The sequence below is a fragment of the Scyliorhinus canicula genome, chromosome 9 (genome assembly GCF_902713615.1).
Source record: "Scyliorhinus canicula chromosome 9, sScyCan1.1, whole genome shotgun sequence".
NCBI lineage: Eukaryota > Metazoa > Chordata > Chondrichthyes > Carcharhiniformes > Scyliorhinidae > Scyliorhinus > Scyliorhinus canicula.
This window is the reverse complement of record NC_052154.1, coordinates 847,484-868,510: the sequence shown is the minus strand read 5'-3', so window position 1 is coordinate 868,510 and position 21,027 is coordinate 847,484. Positions and strand designations below refer to the sequence as shown.

General features: G+C 51.3%; 1 protein-coding gene across 4 annotated transcripts in view; it reads left to right on the top strand.

The window, feature by feature from the left end:
- Positions 1–20,756, top strand: part of acsf3 (acyl-CoA synthetase family member 3) — a 51,482-nt gene extending 30,726 nt beyond the window's left edge. For all 4 annotated transcript variants that reach the window (XM_038806168.1, XM_038806167.1, XM_038806170.1 and 1 more), the window contains exons 5-8: positions 1,147–1,292; positions 7,232–7,344; positions 13,727–13,853; positions 20,686–20,756. In XM_038806168.1, coding sequence (XP_038662096.1) covers positions 1,147–1,292; positions 7,232–7,344; positions 13,727–13,853; positions 20,686–20,705 — 406 coding nt within the window. In that variant the 3' untranslated portion in view covers positions 20,706–20,756. The remainder of the gene's footprint in view (positions 1–1,146; positions 1,293–7,231; positions 7,345–13,726; positions 13,854–20,685) is intronic.
- The last annotated feature ends 271 nt before the right edge of the window (positions 20,757–21,027 follow it).

Here is a 21,027-nt window from a genome sequence, read left to right as displayed (position 1 = left end):
TGCCCCGTCTAAGCCCCTAGCACTAAGTGAGTCCCAGTCAATATTGGGGAAGTTGAAGTCTCCCATCACAACAACCCTGTTGTATTTACTCTTTTCCAAAATCTGTCTCCCTATCTGCTCCTCTATCTCCCGCTGGCTGTTGGGAGGCCTGGAGTAAACCCCCAACATTGTGACTGCACCCTTCCTATTCCTGATCTCTACCCATATAGCCTCGCTGCCCTCTGAGGTGTCCTCCCGCAGTACAGCTGTGATATTCTCCCCAACCAGTAGCGCAACTCTGCCACCCCTTTTACATCCCCCTCTATCCTGCCTGAAATATCTAAATCTTGGAACGTTTAACTGCCAATTCTGTCCTTCCCTCAACCAGGTCTCTATAATGGCAACAACATCATAGTTCCAAGTACTAATCCAAGCTCTAAGTTCTCCTTCTCATTACATAATACCAAATCAAAGATAGCATGTTCCCTCATTGGTTTCTCAACACACTGGTCTAAAAACCCATTTCGAACACACTCCAGGAATTAATCTGCTGTAGTATTATTGCTATTTTTATTTGCCCAGTCAATGTGTAGATTAAAGGTACCCATGATTACTGTAGCACCTTTGTTACATGCATCTCTTGTTTCCAGTTTAATTACATTCCCTCCCTTGCCACTACTACTTGAAGGCTTATAGTCAACTCCCACTAATGTTTTCCATGAATTCCTACAGTGCAGAAGGAGGCCATTCGTCCCATCAAGTCTGCACCAATCCTCCGAAAGAGCAATCTACCTCGGCCCACTCCCCCACCCTAGCCCCATAACCCTGTACACTGTTCATGGCCAATCCACCTAACCTGCACATCTTTGGACTGTGGGAGGAAATTGGAGCACCCGGAGGAATCCCACACACACACTGGGAGAATGTACAAACTCCACCTCATTAACGTTTTCCGTCTGCAGCAATGGTCCTTGTACTGAAGCTTGAGGAACTCCGCTATATTCTTTTATCCAATCTGAAAAACAGCCATTCATCACAACTCTCCATTTCTATCTCTTAGCTATTTTTGTGTCCATGCTGATACTGCCCCTTATGGCCTTCAATGCCTTCATATCAGTGAGGCGTTGCAGTAAGATAGTTGTTAACTATATTCTCCTGCTTTTGAAGGTTAATGGTTTCAGGATCATCTGCTCTTCCTGAACCAATCCTAAAGAAATGGGAGGAAATCAGCGGTCACACACTGTTGGAGCGATATGGGATGACCGAGATAGGAATGGCTCTGTCTAACCCAGTGCATGGAGTCCGTGTTCCAGGTAAGCCCAGAGTAAGGTTTTAAAAAGTGAGCACCTGGGAGCCTGTGATCCAAGAAAATGCCAAGAGTTTTTTATCTTTAATTGGGGTTTGATAGAGTAAACGCTGCAAGTTTGTTTCAATTGGTTGTGGAATCTAAAACATCCGGGAACACACTCAGGCCAAGGAGACGATCATTTAGAAATAAAATGAGGAAATATTACTTCACTCAAAGGGCTGTGAATCTTTGGAGTTCTTTACCACAGCAAGTTGTGGATGCTCCATCAGTGACTGTATTCAGGCTGGGATAGACAGGTTTGATGTCTCAGAGAATCGAGGGAGATGGGGAGAGGGTGGGAGAGTTGATGCCCTGTGGTGAATGTAATATATGATATGATAATTCACACTGTCTTTGTAAGCGCAGTAGCGCTATCCAACCACTAGGGGAGTAGCTCTGGGAGTACTCAGGAACTTGTACTGGGCTCCACCCTTGGCTCCGCCCACGACTCCTCCCCCTAGTGCTGCTGTATAAATACCCTTGTCCAGAGTCAGCCTGAGTTCACTAAGAGTTCATCAACGGGTAACAGGCTGGCTCTGAAGTAACTCGATTAAAGCCTAGATTCATATCGGAAACACGTGTCTGGTGAATTGATGGTTCCATCAATTTAATCGACTTAGGAACAGTAAAGATCGATTATGGAATCGGCCCTCAAGTCTGGACGCCTGGAACTCGACCCACAGGATGCAGAGGCTAAAGAAATCTTCTCCCACTAGATCCAGTGCTTCAAGGCCTACCTGGCAGAAGCGAGCACAGCCAAAACGACAGAGGAACAAAAGCTAAGTCTACTGCACGCGAGGGTGAGCCACAGAATCTCTACACAACTAAACTCGGCCAGTTCATATACTGCAGCGCTAGCAGTTCTCGATAAAATTTATTGAAGGCCTATTAATGAAGTTTACGTTCGCCATGTGTTCACCGGTGGGCGCTGGGTTGTGCGTTGGGTTGGGTGCTGGGTGGGCGCTGGGTTGGGCGCTGGGTTGAGCGCTGGGTTGGGCGCTGGGTGGGCGCTGGGTTGGGCGCTGGGTTGGGCCCCCGGTGGGCGCTGGGTTGGGCGCTGGGTGGGCGCTGGGTTGGGCGCTGGGTGGGCGCTGGTGGAGGCCTCCCGCGGGTTTGCCAGCAGCCTTCACCCCTTGCCGGATCTACCCAAGTAACGCGAGGCATCAGAGTCAGAAACCTGCTGAAAAGGGGGGGGGGGGGGGGGGGCCCAAACGGCATGCCCGAAAGGCGGGGGGTGCCGGGCATCAGAATCCTCACCACCTTCGAGGAACGGGCCCTGGAGGTGACGGGGGTAGCTGAGGACGGATCGGTCATCAACATGGAGGGCGGCACATGGCGCAGAGATGAGGATCCACTGGGCCCCACCCGGAGAGCCTGTCAAACGTCAGTTATTGCCATGCAGGCTGACCCATCCCTCCCACTGGCCACCTGTCTATTCTCCTGCAGGATCTCCAACCAACAGTGCGGCCTATCCGGGTTGGCCCCTCCCCTGTCTCCCATGACACCACCTCCGAGGATGCCACGATCGACCCAGCTGTCATCCCCACCCTCCGCCAGCACAAACACACACACCTTGGTGGGCACCGTTAGTGGTCAGGCTTCTGGGTCACAATCTAGTGAGCACATCAGGCGGAGGCAGGAAATCCAAGGCAGGACAGCAGTCAGAGGACCAGCTGGGTCCCAGCCAGATGCTGAACCTATGGAACATGCTATTCCTGAGCTGATGGAGACGTTAGGGAGCGGCCGGGACATTCAGACAGAGATGTTAGCGACACTCCAGCAGGTCAGTGGCCGATTGGAGGAGTCCCAGAGACTACGGGCACAGGAGATGGCGCCTGCAACGCGTGGCACCGATGCCAACACTGCTAGGGTGGTGACTGCAGTGGAGAGCTTGGTGCATGACGTCGGCACTATTAGTGAAGGTGTCCAAGGTGTGGTGCACACAGTGATGGCCGTGAGGGCCTCGGTAGACTGTCTGACTCGCTGGGGGATGTCGACCAGTACCACACTGACCTTGCTGAGGTTCTGCAGGACATATCCCGCTCTCAGATGGGTATGGCTGAGACACGGCAGAGCTTGGTCTGGTCACTGGGGGATGTGTCCCAGTCATTGAGGAGCATCGCTGAAGGTGTCAACACCATGGTGCAGATATTAGGGGCTGCCATGGCTGGCAGAGCCAGATGATGCATGGGCAGCCGGAGCCTAATCCAGCTGCCCCTTCATCACAAGGTGAACCGCAGGGCCCTTTGGGCACCGAGCGGGAGGAGAGGGCGCTGGGTGGCAACCTGAATATGTCCCATGGACTGGCGATGATGGCCACCAGCCTACCTGAGTTCTACCCTTCTGATGAGGCCTTGTCTCAAAATCAGCACACGGGACAGAGCAGCACGGCTGCACCGACATGGACAGGGCAGCACGGCTGCACCGACACGGACAGGGCAGCATGGCTGTGCCAACACGGGACAGGGCAGCATGGCTGTGCCAACACGGACAGGGCAGCACGGCTGTGCCAACACGGGACAGGGCAGCACGGTTGTGCCAACACGGGACAGGGCAGCACGGTTGTGCCAACACGGACAGGGCAGCATGGCTGTGCCAACACGGGACAGGGCAGCACGGTTGTGCCAACACGGGACAGGGCAGCACGGTTGTGCCAACACGGACAGGGCAGCACGGCTGCACCGACACGGACAGGGCAGCACGGCTGTGCCAACACGGACAGGGCAGCACGGCTGCACCGACACGGACAGGGCAGCACGGCTGCACCGACACGGACAGGGCAGCACGGCTGTGCCAACACGGACAGGGCAGCACGGCTGCACCGACACGGACAGGGCAGCACGGCTGTGCCAACACGGGACAGGGCAGCACGGCTGTGCCAACACGGGACAGGGCAGCACGGCTGCACCGACACGGACAGGGCAGCACGGCTGCACCGACACGGACAGGGCAGCTTTGTTGCAGGAAACACATTTAGATGACGAGGAGCATCTAAATTTGAAGCAGGATTGATGTCGCCGTGTTAGTCAATAAAAATGTGCCTTTTAAAGTAGAGAACTGTGAGAAGGACAAGGGGGCTGGATATGCGATAATCGAGGGACTTCTATATGGGAAATTGTCTTGTTAATGAATGTGTATAGTCCAAACTATTCAATAAATGAAAGCAAATTAGTGCAGATGCTGGACTCTGAAACCAAAGAGAAAATGCTGGAAAATCTCAGCCGGTCTGGCAGCATCTGTAAGGTGAGAAAAGAGCTAACATTTCGAATCCAGATGACCCTTTGACAAAGGAGTTGGCAAACCTAGAGGCGATCAGAGCGTCCGGTGCGCGTTGTCCGTGGCGCACACGTCGTGCGGCTTCCCTAGCCTGCCATCTGATCACACCCCTGCTCGCTGTATAGACGTTATTTTAGTGGATCTCCGCGTCGGTCTGTGGCCACCGGATAGCCGCCGTCAATTACATCCTCAGCGGGTAACCCATCGCCCGGGGGAGCGTCTCAAACATGTCCGGAATCGTCAAGTGTGTCAGGATGAAGGCGTCGTGCACACTGCCCGGGTATCAGGCGCAGAGATGAATGATACACATCTGATGGTACATATCAGCTACACGATCATTAAGCGCAAACCCTTTCGGTTGGAAAGAGTTGTCTGTCATCTGTAGGGGGGCATGCAACCCGTCAATCACCCCCAAGTCGCGATGGCAGCGAATCACACTGCCCGGGCAGCCTGGTGGGCTCGGTCCACATTGAAGTGGATGTATTGGGCTGCTTGGACATACAGGGTCTCTGTGACAGCGCGGATGCACCTGTGCACCAGGTTCTGAGAGATCCAGGACAGGACCCTACTCAGCGCCTGGAAGGAGCCCATCGTGTAAACGTTTCTGGGCGACCATCACCTTGACGGCCACCGGGGAGCGGGTGTCCTTCCCCCATACACCCGCGGTATCTGGCAGATATGTCGCACTGTCTCCCTGCTCAGCCGGAGTCTCCGACTTCATGCCCCGTCCGGTCATGCAGTGCCGGCACACACGAGGCCTCGTGCATCACCTCCTTGGCACCTCCTCCTCGGCCTGTTGGGCAGCCGGCTTTCCATCCTGGGCGGCTGCCACCTGTCCCGCTGTGGCACGCTCTGTTGCTGCGCACCCCGCTATTGCAGCTTCCTCCTCCTCGAGCAGCTCTAGTGCATGCAGCCGCAGGGCACCCCCAGAGCTGCGACGACCAGCAGGAAGGCCACCATTGCTGGTTATATTCCAATATCTGCAGGGGGTGAAAGGCCAACATGGTAACGTGGTGCGTACCCTCATGCCCAGCCATGTCCACCGGGCTACATGGTGGACCTGGTTGGCACTGTGGGCTCCGTCCCTGCATGTTCTCTCCCCTCACCCCCCTATCTGTGCACCCCTGGCTGCATTGGTGGCGGGCATCGTGGGGGCCCTGGCGCCTGTCCCTGGCGCCTGTCCTCGCTAGCTGTATGCACCACGGCCCCCCATGGGAGCTGCAGTGGACATTGCCCTGGGTGGACCGCCAGCAGGTGGCTTCTGGGTTGGGTGTGTGGCAGAGGCTAGAGTGCTTGGGTGGAGGTTGGGATGGGGTGGGGACACTCATTCGGCTGGTGTCACACTCTGCACACCCAGGGGCCAAGTTGGGTGGTCAGTGGGGTACGCAGCAAGGTGGCTGCCTTGCAGACCAGGGCAATGGTGGTCTGGGACAGAACACCGCCCCAGTCCCGGGGGGGGGGGGGGGGGGCACAAAGCCAGCCCAGCCAGTGTCCGGCCCACGAGCCCACCATCGCGCCTCTCCATGTTTTACCTCCTCTCTCTCCCACATCAGCCATGACGGCAGTTTCATGATTTTCAAAACCACAAGTGAATCTCAACATTGAGAACTCGGAACATCGAAGGACAGGAATCGTGGAGGCCTCGGAGAATACCAGGTCGGACCCGCTAATGATACGCAATCAATGTTTACTGCATGTGTGTTCCAGTACACATTGACGCTGTTATCGAGGTGTTGGAGAATTGCGATTTGGCGCCCGCCGCGATTTTGGCGTCGGAACCTATTCTCCGCCCAATGGCATTTTGCGATTTCGTTGTGAGCCAATGGAGAATCCAAGGGGTTGGCACCTGTTTTTGTCGATGGAGTATTTACTTTTTAAAAATAAATTTAGAGTACCCAATTCATTTTTTCCAATTAAGGGGCAATTTAGCGTGGCCGCTCCACTTGCCCTGCACGTCTTTGGGTTGTGGGGACGAAACCCACGCAGACACGGGGTGAATGTGCAAACTCCACACAGACAGTGACCCAGAGCCGGGATTGAACCTGGGACCTCGGCGCCGTGAGGCAGTAGTGCTAACCACTGCGCCACCGTGCTGCCCTTTTGATGGGGTATTTACATGATGTTCTTGCTGCCTTTTCTGCCTTGTAAGGGGTTAGAACATAGAACAGCACAGAACAGGCCCTTCGGCCCTCGATGTTGTGCCGAGCAATGATCACCCTACTCAAACCCACGTATCCACCCTATACCCGTAACCTTACTTTTTAGGACACTACGGGCAAATTAGCATGGCCAATCCACCTAACCCGCACATCTTTGGACTGTGGGAGGAAACCGGAGCACCCAGAGGAAACCCACGCACACACGGGGAGGACGTGCAGACTCCGCACAGACAGTGACCCAGCCGAGAATCGAACCTGGGATCCTGGAGCTGTGAAGCATTTATGCTAACCACCATGCTACCGTGCTGCCCATACCGTTCTTCCTTATTTATAAAGGAATACAGATGGGATTCTCACTGCCCATTGTACCTTGGAGGTTATTACAGGGGGTTCACATTTATTCCTTTTTGAGAGGGGGTGAAGGGAATGCTCACTGCCTATTGTAACTCAGTGTTTGTCTTGAATCTAGGGGCTGTTGGGACCCCACTGCCTGGAGTCGAGGTGCGCATTGCAATGGAAAACCCCACAAAGAACAATTCCAGCTACACTATCATTGCTGAGGGGAACAGTACAGAGACTAAGGTATGGACAATATAAACTCAGTACAGCTGTGGAATTGCTGTGAATATCTAGTTCATCATTCATGTTGATATTTTAGAGGTAACACTTAATTCTGTAAAGATTGCGAAGGTAAGGTAACGAACATGCTGGGCTTTAGTGATTGCCTGAACAGCTAAAGCTAATGTAAGTGCAGAAGGTTACTCGTGTTAATTTATTTTGTGTCAGAATGGAAGTAATAGAGCAATAAGGTTTACTTGTCTAGAGAAATTGTAAATGAGGGATAATTTGCTTAAAAGTCAGTTTGAGGATAGCTCCGACTAGGTGACATTGTCATGGACATGTGTGGATCTTAGGAAGACTCTGGTTTCAATTTATCTGGGTGTTTGCTGGGAGAAGATTTTGGTTGCAATGTGGACCACGTGTTCTTTGCAGCACATAAAGAAGTTAGACAGACCTGCACTGTAAGCAGATAAAACACTAATTTCACACTGACCATATGAAATGAAAAAAATGAAAATCGCTTATTGTCACAAATAGGCTTCAAATGAAGTTACTGTGAAAAGCCCCTAGTCGCCACATTCCGGTGCCTGTTCGGGGAGGCTGGTACGGGAATTGAACCGTGCTGCTGGACTGATGGAAGGTAGATGAGCCTTAATCTGTTTGAATCTTGAGGAACAGAAGCTAGACAAATGCCTAGTTCGCTGTTAGAGGGAGAATCTATAGTGGGTCTCACTGTGTCTTATTGCAGAAGAAAGTAATCAGCTGAATTAGCTGAAAAGTAACCTGAACAGGAGACTGGACATCTACAATCAAGAGAGTATCAATGAAAGTTTTACCTCTGAGAATTCTCCAGAGGATGCGGCATACTTAAAGTTGTTCTCGACTGAAGTAAATAACTTTGAGATATGCTTTATATATATGGGAACTCTTGGGGACGTAATGAGTAATACACGTAGTTGTAAACCACATAATTGTTCGTTGTGCTTGTTTTATTTAATTTTTTAGCAATAACATTTGCGTTGTTGAACAAAAAATGGAATCTCATGGACAGTACGGCGGCACGGTAGCACAGTGGTTAGCACTATTGCTTCACAACATCAGGGTCCCAGGTTCGATTCCCGGCTAGGGTCTGTCTGTGCGGAGTCTGCATGTTCTCCCCGTGTCTGTGAGGGTTTCCTCCGGGTGCTCCGGTTTCCTCCCACAAGTCCCGAAAGACGTGCTGTTAGGTGAATTGGACATTCTGAATTCTCCCTCGGTGTACCACGAACAGGCGCCAGAATGTGGCGACTAGGGGATTTTCACAGTAACTGCATTTGAAGCCTGCTTGTGACAATAAGCGATTTTCATTTTTTTCATTTCATATGGTCAGTGTGAAATTAGTGTTTTATCTGCTTACAGTGCAGGTCTGTCTAACTTCTTTATGTGCTGCAAAGAACACGTGTTAATGTAAGCCTACTTGTGCAACTAATAAAGATTATTATTATGGTGTAGTTCTAATGGTCAAAATGAGGTATTGGGATTTCTTTTTTAAAAAATGTTTTTTTGTTGTGTTAATTTTAGAGTACTCAATTATTTTTTCCAATTAAGGGGCAATTTAGCGTGGCCAATCCACCTACTCTGCACATTTTTGGGTTGTGGGGGCGAAACCCACGCAGACACGGGGAGAATGTGCAAACTCCACACGGACAGTGACCCAGAGCCGGGATCGAATCTGGGACCTCAGCGCCGTGAGGCAGCAGTGCTAACCACTAGGCCACCGTGTTGCCCTCTTTTTTTAAATATTAATGGTCCCTCTCACTTCCGGTAGTGCCAGGTAGGTGGAGGTCACACATTAGGTGGCTCCTGCTAGAGTCTTTGTTATTTGAGTCCTTATCCCCGGCCTGAGGAGTACTTTTTGGATGAGCTGATGTGGGGCATCATAAGAAGTTGGTGGAATGTCAAAGTTCAAGAAGAAAGGTGATGGAAAGAAGGGGATGAGCGAAAGCCCACCGCCGAGCGTTGCTGTGAGTCCAGCAGGAGGAAAGGTGTCGGGGGCTGTGTTGTCGGGTGGGGCCGCTCCCATCAGGGCCGAAATCTGAGGATCGTGGGTCTGCCTGAGCAGGTGGAAGGCCCAAGGCCAACTGAGTACTTTGCCAACATGTTCCCTACATTGGTGGGGGAGGGGGAAGAGCCCTTCCTCTATGAGCTGGACCGGGCGCCTCTGTCGCTCCGGCCAAAGCCGAGAACAAATGAGCCATCAAGGGCGGTTATAGCCTGCTTCTACAGCTGCCACGACAAGGGCGGTTATAGTCTGCTTCTACAGCTGCCACGACAAGGGTGGTTATAGTCTGCTTCTACAGCTGCCACGACAAGGGCGGCTATAGTCTGCTTCTACAGCTGCCACGACAAGGGCGGCTATAGCCTGCTTCTACAGCTGCCACGACAAGGGTGGTTATAGTCTGCTTCTACAGCTGCCACGACAAGGGCGGCTATAGTCTGCTTCTACAGCTGCCACGACAAGGGCGGCTATAGTCTGCTTCTACAGCTGCCACGACAAGGGCGGCTATAGTCTGCTTCTACAGCTGCCACGACAAGGGCAGTTATAGTCTGCTTCTACAGCTGCCACGACAAGGGCGGCTATAGTCTGCTTCTACAGCTGCCACGACAAGGGCGGCTATAGCCTGCTTCTACAGCTGCCACGAGAAGGGTGGTTATAGCCTGCTTCTACAGCTGCCACGACAAGGGCGGTTATAGCCTGCTTCTACAGCTGCCACGACAAGGGCGGTTATAGCCTGCTTCTACAGCTGCCACGACAAGGGCAGTTATAGCCTGCTTCTACAGCTGCCACAACAAGGGCGGTTATAGTCTGCTTCTACAGCTGCCACGAGAAGGGCGGTTATAGTCTGCTTCTACAGCTGCCACGACAAGGGCGGCTATAGTCTGCTTCTACAGCTGCCACGACAAGGGCGGTTATAGTCTGCTTCTACAGCTGCCACGACAAGGGCGGTTATAGTCTGCTTCTACAGCTGCCACGACAAGGGCGGTTATAGTCTGCTTCTACAGCTGCCACGACAAGGGCGGCTATAGTCTGCTTCTACAGCTGCCACGAGAAGGAGGTTTCGAGTTGGTTGAAGCAGAAACGGGATGTGAAGTGGGAAGGTGTTGGTATTCGTATATACCTAGATCTGAGGGCGGAGTTGGCGAGAAGGCGGCGTTTGGATGGGTGAAGGCGGGGTTTGTATGGGGGAAGGCGGGGTTTGGATGGGGGAAGGCGGGGATTGGATGGGTGAAGGCGGGGTTTGGATGGGTGAAGGCGGGGTTCGGATGGGGGAAGGCGGGGTTTGTATGGGGGAAGGCGGGGTTTGTATGGGGGAAGGCGGGGTTTGTATGGGGGAAGGCGGGGTTTGGATGGGGGAAGGCGGGGTTCGGATGGGGGAAGGCGGGGTTTGGATGGGGGAAGGCGGGGTTTGTATGGGGGAAGGCGGGGTTTGGATGGGGGAAGGCGGGGATTGGATGGGTGAAGGCGGGGTTTGGATGGGTGAAGGCGGGGATTGGATGGGGGAAGGCGGGGTTTGGATGGGTGAAGGCGGGGTCTGGATGGGGGAAGGCGGGGTTTGGATGGGGGAAGGCGGGGTTTGGATGGGGGAAGGCGGGGTTTGGATGGGGGAAGGCGGGGTTTGGATGGGGGAAGGCGGGGATTGGATGGGTGAAGGCGGGGTTTGGATGGGTGAAGGCGGGGTCTGGATGGGGGAAGGTGGGGTTTGGATGGGTGAAGGCGGGGTTTGGATGGGGAAGGCGGGGTTTGGATGGGGGAAGGTGGGGTTTGGATGGGGGAAGGCGGGGTTTGGATGGGGGAAGGCGGGGTTTGGATGGGGGAAGGCGGGGTTTGGATGGGGGAAGGCGGGGTTTGGATGGGGAAGGCGGGGTTTGGTGGGTGAAGGCGGGGTTTGGATGGGGGAAGGCGGGGTTTGGATGGGGAAGGCGGGGTTTGGATGGGGGAAGGCGGGGTTTGGATGGGTGAAGGCGGGGTCTGGATGGGGGAAGGTGGGGTTTGGATGGGTGAAGGCGGGGTTTGGATGGGGGAAGGCGGGGTTTGTATGGGGGAAGGTGGGGTTTGGATGGGTGAAGGCGGGGTTTGGATGGGGAAGGCGGGGTTTGGATGGGGAAGGCGGGGTTTGGTGGGTGAAGGCGGGGTTTGGATGGGGGAAGGCGGGGTTTGGATGGGGAAGGCGGGGTTTGGATGGGGAAGGCGGGGTTTGGATGGGGGAAGGCGGGGTTTGGATGGGGAAGGCGGGGTTTGGATGGGGGAAGGCGGGGTTTGGATGGGGAAGGCGGGGTTTGGATGGGGAAGGCGGGGTTTGGATGGGGGAAGGCGGGGTTTGGATGGGGGAAGGCGGGGTTTGGATGGGGGAAGGCGGGGGGTGGATGGGGGAAGGCGGGGTTTGGATGGGGGAAGGCGGGGTTTGGATGGGGGAAGGCGGGGTTTGGATGGGGGAAGGCGGGGTTTGGATGGGGGAAGGCGGGGTTTGGATGGGGGAAGGCGGGGTTTGGATGGGGGAAGGCGGGGTTTGGATGGGGGAAGGTGGGGTTTGGATGGGGGAAGGCGGGGTTTGGATGGGGGAAGGCGGGGTTTGGATGGGGGAAGGCGGGGTTGTGTAGCTGCTGCTGGGTAAGGTTCAGACTCATCTACCCGGCGAAGCTGAAACTCACAATTGGAAGGAGTTTTATTTTGAGGCGGCGGGGGCTGGTGAAGGAACATAGAACAGTACAGCACAGAACAGGCCCTTCGGCCCTCGATGTTGTGCCGAGCACAAACCCACGTATCCACCCGATACCCGTAACCTTATTAACCCCCCCCCGTAACCTTATTAACCCCCCCCCGTAACCTTATTAACCCCCCCCCGTAACCTTATTAACCCCCCCCCCCGTAACCTTATTAACCCCCCCCCCGTAACCTTATTAACCCCCCCCCCGTAACCTTATTAACCCCCCCCGTAACCTTATTAACCCCCCCCGTAACCTTATTAACCCCCCCCCGTAACCTTATAACCCCCCCCCGTAACCTTATTAACCCCCCCCGTAACCTTATTAACCCCCCCCCCGTAACCTTATTAACCCCCCCCCGTAACCTTATTAACCCCCCCCCGTAACCTTATTAACCCCCCCCGTAACCTTATTAACCCCCCCCGTAACCTTATTAACCCCCCCCCCGTAACCTTATTAACCCCCCCCCCGTAACCTTATTAACCCCCCCCCCGTAACCTTATTAACCCCCCCCCCGTAACCTTATTAACCCCCCCCCCCGTAACCTTATTAACCCCCCCCCCGTAACCTTATTAACCCCCCCCCCCCCCCCGTAACCTTATTAACCCCCCCCCCCCGTAACCTTATTAACCCCCCCCCCGTAACCTTATTAACGCCCCCCCCCGTAACCTTCTTAACCCCCTTCCGTAACCTTCTTAACCCCCTTAAGGACTGGGATTGAGGCGAGAGTTTGGATTTGGACTTGATTGGTGGGGACTGGGAATGTTTCTCTTTAAGTTTTCTCTTTGCAGATAAAACAACCCGAGTCTATCCAACCTCTCTTCATAACTGAAATGTTCCATCCCAGGCAACATCCTGGTGAATCGCCTCTGCACCCCCTCCAGTACAATCACATCCTTCCTATAATGTGGTGACCAGAATTGTACTCAGTACTCCAGCTGTGGCCTCACCAAAGTTCCCCAACTCTAACATGACCTCCCTGCTTTTGTAATCAATGCCATGATTGATTTTGTTAAAAATTCATTTATGGGATGTGGGCATCATTGGTTAGGCCGGCATTAATTTCCCATCCCTGGTTGCCCTTCAGAAGGTGGTGGTGAGTTGCCTTCGCGGACCCCTGCTGTCATGAGGTGTAGGTATAAAGGCCAGTGTCCCATGTGCCTTTTTCACACCCCTATTAACCTGCTCTTCTGCCTTCAGAGATCTACGGACAAACACTCCAAGGTCTCTTTGTTCCTCAGGACTTCCCAGTGTTGTTCAATTCATTGAATATTTCCTTGTCAAATTACTCCTTCCAAAGTGTAACACCTCACACGTTTCAGGATTAAATTTTATCTGCCCATTTGACCATCCCGTCTGTATCTTCCTTTAACCCAAGACGCTCAACCTCACTGTTAACCTCCCGGCCAATCTTTGTGTCATCTGCAGATGTGTTTTGCTAATGATCCCCTGGAGGACCTGGTTTACCTGGTTGAAGGCACTGTAAAAAGGCAAGTTGACAAGCAATGACATAGTCACACATGATCTTCACTGTAGCACTGATATAGCCCACACCCTTCACTGTAACACATGATCCATACAACACACTGCGATTGAATGCTGTTTTTTACGACATGCGGAATGCTGTGGATTCTGAAGTGACGATGGTTTGTGTTGATAGGTGCGACCTGGAATGGAAGGCAAGGACGGAGAGCTGCTGGTGAAAGGACATTCAGTATTCCGAGAATATTGGAACAGAACAAAAGAAACAAAGGAATCATTTACATTGGATGGCTGGTTCAAGACAGGTACTATACAAAGTTATGTTGTAGTGCAAGCCTCCCATCGAGCAGTTCCACTGACAGGGATCCTCTAGGATTCAGCATGGAAATAGGAGTCTTGATATTGGGTACAGCATTAGATCAGAGATAAAGATATCTCACTGATCATGGATCCCCATGTGTCAGAGGGTTACAGCGACGGGTATGGTGTATGTCAGACTGTCACAGTGAGGGGGTGTGGGGTATATCAGTGTTACAGTGAGGGGTGTGGGGTATATCAGTGTTACAGTGAGGGGGTGTGGGGTATATCAGAGTGTTACAGTGAGGGGTGTGGGGTATATCAGTGTTACCGTGAGGGGTGTGGGGTATATCAGTGTTACAGTGAGGGGTGTGGGATATATCATTGTTACAGTGAAGGGTGTGGGATATATCAGTGTTACAGTGAGGGGTGTGGGGTATATCAGTGTTACAGTGAGTGGTGTGGGATATATCAGTGTTACAGTGAGGGGTGTGGGATATATCAGTGTTACAGTGAGGGGTGTGGGATATATCAGTGTTACAGTGAGAGGTGTGGGGTATATCAGAGTGTCACAGTGAGGGGTGTGGGGTATATCAGTGTTACAGTGAGGGATGTGGGGTATATCAGAGTGTTACAGTGAGGGGTGTGGGGTATATCCGTGTGACAGTGAGGGGTGTGGGGTGTATCAGTGTTACAGTGAGGGTGTGGGGTATATCAGAGTGTTACAGTGAGGGATGTGGGGTATATCAGAGTGTTACAGTGAGGGTGTGGGGTATATCAGAGTGTTACAGTGAGGGTGTGGGGTATATCAGAGTGTTACAGATTACATTGTCCTCAAATACCTCTTTGAACTCAACTTCTTCAAATATAAAAATCATTCATATTTTCTATTTTACCTATACTTTTGGGTCAATAAAATGTTATCTATATCCCCTAGTTAATCATGAAATCCCTGTAAGATGTAAATGTTCCTTGTCATTTCTGAAATTCCTTTTTTAAATCACACAGCTGAAAAAACAATTTCCCGACTTATCTCACAATGCAAATTTTCGATGCAACCTATTTAGTTGTAATTCAAACTCACCATAACCTCTTATTTCAAATGCACAAACCCAACACCTCTTAGACCTCACAGACAACCTGTCACCAATAACCTTGCTCCTTGTTTATTTAAAATCCTGGTCACACACATTAACACACACACACACACACACACACCCCTGGTATATTGTTTGACCTTGAGCTAGGCTTTAAAATCCATGTCCTGTCTGTGACAAAGACAATTGATATTCATTTCTGCTGTATCGCTCACCTTGCCCTGGCAGAGGAGTTAATAAATACTTTGCGTCAGTGTTCAAGGTGGAACAAACTAATAACATTCCAAATATACTAAATAATCAAGGGGCAGAATAGGGGAGGAAATAAATACAATAACTATCACTCGAGAAAAAGTCCGAGGAAAACAGGCCAATAAGTCCCCTGGACCTGATGGGTCGCATCCTCGGATATTAAAGGAAGTTACACTGATAGTGGATGCACTGGTATTAATTTTCCAAGAATATTTACATTCTGGCGAAGTCCTGGAGGATTGAAAACCTGCCAATGTAACACCATTATTCAAAAAGGGAGACAAAAAATTGTAAACAGTCGGCCAGTTAGCATAACACCTGCCTTTGGGAAAATGTTAGATTCTATTGTAAAGGGGCAATAGCAAAGTATTTAGAAACATATAATATAATCCAGCCGTGTCAGCATGGCTTCGTGAAGGGGAAATCATGCCTGACAACTTTATGAGAATTCTTTGAGTTAAGGACTGGCCGAGTCAGGTGTTCTACTCCAGCCTGACAGTAGAGTCCGGGGGGGCACGGTGCTGTTGGTCGGTGTGTGGAAGGCAGAATATTTGCCGATTGTTATCTCAGATGCTGCTCCACATTGGGTGGATATGGTCCTGGAGAGGGGACGGGCACAGAGACCGGGGTGGGGGTTGGATGTGAGGCTGTTGGCGAACCCATACCTTTGTGCAAAGATGGGAAAGGTGATTGAGGATTATGTGGAGTTTAATAGGAATGGAGAGGAGTCACAGTCAGTGGTGTGGGAAGAGTTGAAGGCAGTAATAAGGGATGTGATTATCTCAGTTAAGGCTCAGGTGGACAGGGAGGCGGGAGAGGAGCAGCAGCGGCTGGTTGAAGAAATTCTGGAGATGGATGGAAGCCAACTCCAGATCTTATGGTGAGGATAAAGGAAATGCAGGCAAGGTTTGACCTTCTGAGCACAGGAAAGGCTGTTTGATAGTTGAGGCCTGGAAAGGGGGCTCTGTGGGGGTATGGGAAGAAGGCCAATCGCTTGCTGGCGGGTCAGCTCCGCTGCCAGGCAGCTACAATCGAGATCCTTCAGGTTCGAGATGGGGCAGGGTGGCACCAGAGCAGGTTCTCAAAGCATTTAAGGAGTTTTAGAAAAGTTGTATAGGTCGGAGCCTCCGAGGATGAGGTGGACATTTAGGCGGTTGGAATGTCCTAAAGTTGGAGAGGAGGAGACGGCAAGTCGGGAATGGAAGAGGTGTGAATGGTGACAGGAAGGATGCAGACGGATAAGGCACCGGGGCCGAATGGTTTCCCGGTGGAATTTTGTGCAATGTTTTTGGATTAGCTGGTGCAGCTGTTAGTGGAGATGTTTGAAGATGAGGTGGTTAAGGTGACACTGCCAGAGGCAATGGGACAGACATCAATTTCATTGCTGCTAGAAAAGGTAAGGACCCGATGGAGTGTGGGTCATATACAAGCCATCATTTCTGCTGAATGTAGACGCCAAGATTTTGGTGAAGCTGCTGCCGTTTAGGTTGGAGGTTGGTGAGTAGGATTGGGTTCGCAAAGGACAGGCAGGTGTTGTCAAACGTGCGGCATTTGTTGAATTGTGGTGCTTTCTCCAGTAGAAGTGTGGGAGACGGGAGGTGCTGGCGCTAGATGCAGAGAAGGCATGTGGAGTGGAGCTATTTATTTGCAGTGTTGGAGAGATTTGGGATCGTGCCCCAGTTTGTGGCATGGGTTGAGTTGCTGCATAAGGACACGGAGGCGAGTGTGCGCATGAATGAGGTGAATTTGGGGCATTTTCTGTTACATAGGGGAACGAGGCAGGGGTGCTCCGTGTTCCCTGCTGTTTGCACTGGTTATAGACCCTTGCCCATAGGGGAACGAGGCAGGGGTGCTCCGTGTTCCCTGCTGTTTGCACTGGTTATAGACCCTTGCCCATAGGGGAACGAGGCAGGGGTGCCCCGTGTTCCCTGCTGTTTGCACTGGTTATAGACCCTTGCCCATAGGGGAACGAGGCAGGGGTGCGCCGTGTTCCCTGCTGTTTGCACTGGTTATAGACCCTTGCCCATAGGGGAACGAGGCAGGGGTGCCCCGTGTTCCCTGCTGTTTGCACTGGTTATAGACCCTTGCCCATAGCTCTGAGGGTCTAGGATAAAGGAAGATGATAGTAAGAGGGTGGGGGTAGAACATCGGTGTCTCTATGCTGATGATCTGTTGTACATCTCCAACCCAGGCTCTTCAGTGAGGGATATAATGGGACTGCTTAGGCGATTTGGGGCTTTTAATCTTTTATTATTGTCACACGTTGGCTTACATTAACACTGCAATTAAGTTACTGTGAAAAGCCCCTAGTCTCCGGCGCCTGTTCGGGTACACATAGGGAGAATTCAGAATTCTTAGCTGGCCTTGTTCTACATCACAAATCAGCTGTCTAGCCCACTGAGCTAAACCAGCCCCTAGAAAAACACACCGTGTACCCGAACAGGCAACGGAATGTGGCAACTAAGGGCTTTTTGCAGTAACTTCATTGCAGTGTTAATGTAAGCCTACTTATGATAATAAAAAGATTATTATTAAATGGAGGTCTGCAGCTAGTGGTGTTCCGCAGGGATCAGTACTGGGACCTCTGTTTGTAGTATATATAAATGATCTGGAGGAAAATGTGGGTGGTCTGATCAGAAGATTGGCGAAGTTGCCGATAGTGCTGAGGATTGTCAGAAGATACAACAAGTTATCGATGGATTGGAGACTTGGGCACTTGGACAAGAGAGTCAGAGCGGAGATTTAAACTATTTGAAATTGCTTTCAGATTAAAGGTAAAAAAGTAAATATTGTGCAGGTTGGAAAGACTAAAACTTGCTGAAAATTAAAAAAAATATTAAATCTAATTAAATAAAATAGATTTGCAGGGCCAGGTCTTGTGCTGTTGAAATGAAATGAAAATCGCTTATTGTCACGAGTAGGCTTCAATGAAGTTACTGTGAAAAGCCCCTAGTCGCCACATTCCGGCGCCTGTCCGGGGAGGCTGGTACGGGAATCGAACCGTGCTGCTGGCCTGTTTGGTCTGCTTTAAAAACCAGCGATTTAGCTCAGTGAGCTAAACCAGCCCCTGTTCCTGCATGCTGTGGGATCTGGCGGGCCCCATTGTGGTTCCGAGTGACCATATCTGCAGTAAGTGTTGAGGAATTCTGGCTCAGAGTTGATGGGCTGGATTCTGAGCATTGGATGCCGTGACACATCCGGGAGTGGAGAGGTACCTGGACACTCTGTTTCAGGAGGCATTCACACCCCTTAGACTAACTAACTTGAATTTGGCCAGTGGTGAGTGGGAGGGTGTAGCTGCGAGTGAGGCAGGTATGGGATCCAGAAGGTAGGGCTGCAGGAACCTCTGCCCTTGACCTTGCCCAACAGGTTGGAGACTCTTACTTCCTGTGTGGACAGGAACTGGAACTTCAGGGAGGATGAGCAAACTGACCACAGCACTTTGGTACAGGGAGCCATTCAAGTGGTGGGGGGGAGAGAATCACAGAATTTACAGTGCAGAAGGAAGCCATTCGGCTGATCAAATCTGCACTGGCTCCTGGAAAGCGCACCCTCCACCCTATCCCCGTCACCCCACCCAACCTTTTGAGAGAAAAGAAATGGAGTCGTAATTGGGGATAGTATTGTTAGGACATTGGCACTGTGCTCGATGACCAGGATTGAGAATCCCAAAGGTTGTGTTGCCTGCCTGGTGCACGGGTTCGGGATCTCTCATCTGGGCTGCAGAGGAACTTGGAGTGGGAGGGTAAAGACCCAATTGTCGTGGTCCACGAAGGTACCAGCGACATCGGTAGAATGAGGTTGGGGTCCATGGTGTAATGGTGAACACTCAGGACTCTGAATCCAGAGATCCAAATTCAAATCCCAGTGGAACCTTTCACCTTCACTTTGCTGGTGAGAGGTAGTTGGATGGGTGTCTACATTCTCCACTTTGATTTGGGCAGCAGGGTGGCGCAGTGGTTAGCACTGCTGCCTCGATGCCAAGGTTCCGGATTCGATCCCGGCCGCAGGTCACTGTCCATGTGGAGTTTGCACAATCTGCCTTGACCCTACCCACCAGGCTCGTAAAATTCAGCTTACGGAGCCGGGTCCAATCCCGAACCAGCTGTACTCCCAAATACCTACGTGGATAGTCATCACCCGAAATGCCCCCCCCCCCAACCCTAACAACCCTCATCCCCCCAGAGAAGAAACCACAAAACACTCTCTCTTTTCCGAATGTAACTATTAGCTTAAGTTATGGCAGCACGGTAGCACAGTGGTTAACTCTGTGGCTTCACAGCGCCAGGGTCCCAGGTTCGATTCCGGCTTGGGTCACTGCCTGTGTGGAGTCTGCACGTTCTCCCTGTGTCTGCGTGGGTTTCCTCCGGGTGCTCCGGTTTCCTCCCACAGTCCAAAGATGTGCAGGTTAGGTGGATTGGCCATGCTAAATTGCCTTCAGTGTCCAAAACGGTTAGGTGGGGTTACTGGGTAATGGGATAGGGTGGGGCTTAAGTGGAGTGCTCTTTCCAAGGGCCGGAGCTCTCTTGATGGGCCGAATGGCCTCCTTCTGCACTGTAAATTCTATAATTCTATACAGAACCTTGGTCAGGTCACATTTGGAATATTGCACACAATTCTGGCCGCCAACCTACCAGAAGGAAGTGGAGGCTTTAGAGAGGGTGCAGAAGAGGGTTACCAGGTTGTTGCCTGGTATGGAGGACATTAGCTCTGGGGAGAGGTTGGATAAACTCGGTTTGTTTTCACTGGAACGACGGAGGTTGAGGGGCGACCTGATAGAGGTCCACAAAATTAGTCATTTTGTGGACCTATGATAGTCAGAGACTTTTTCCCAGGGTAGAGGGGTCAATTACTAGGGGGCATAGGTTTAAGGTGCGAGGGGCAAGGTTTCGAGGAGATGTACGAGCCAAGGTTTTTACACAGAGGGTAGTGGGTGCCTGGAACTCTCTGCCGGAGGAGGTGGTGGAAGCAGGGACGATAGTGACATTTAAGGGGCATCTTGACAAATAGATGAATAGGATGGGAATAGAGGGATACGGACCCAGGAAGTGTAGAAGATTGTAGTTTCGATGGGCAGCATGGTCGGCACAGGCTTGGAGGGCCGAAGGGCCTGTTCCTGTCCTGTATTTTTCTTTGTTCTCTTGTTCTTCAGATAGTTTGATGCTGTGGGTGGGATGTGTATCTGAGCATTTCTGTATTGGCACGTGAAGCTTGGGATGGAGATACTGCGGAGGACTCTGGGACTGGGAATTTTATACTGAACAGCAAGAGCAGACTTAGGGGTGGGAAATTAAATGTGGGAATGGGAATTTTGATCCGGACAGTAGAAATTGCCTTTGGGATTAGGAATGACTTTGACAATCAGGTTTTATTCTGAGCCACAGCAAGCAGAGCAGATGTACTAATTTCAGAAACTGGGTCAAATTTGTGGATAATCTGCCTTTCATTTCTCTGTTTCTGGATCTTTACAGCCTGTTTTAATCATTTTTAGAGAGCCTCTTTGAAACTTGAACCATTATTTCACATGATGACTGGATCTCACTGAATCATTAATCAGAGTGAGTGTTTTATAATTAAGGTATCAAAGAGTTTGCTCCTTATTCCTAATTGTGGGGCAATTAAAGCAAAAGTTCACATGAACTAATGATGGAGTTGATAAATCATTTGAAACACGAACTGAATTATACTGTGACTTTCTGTAATATATGCTCCGCTATCTTGCAGCGTATAGTTAGGCCCGTGAGCATTTATTTACGATTTAAAAAAACTCATTAATCATTATCTGTGTTTTCCATTCAACTGCGTTCCAACCCAGAATTGGCTGGGAAAGGAT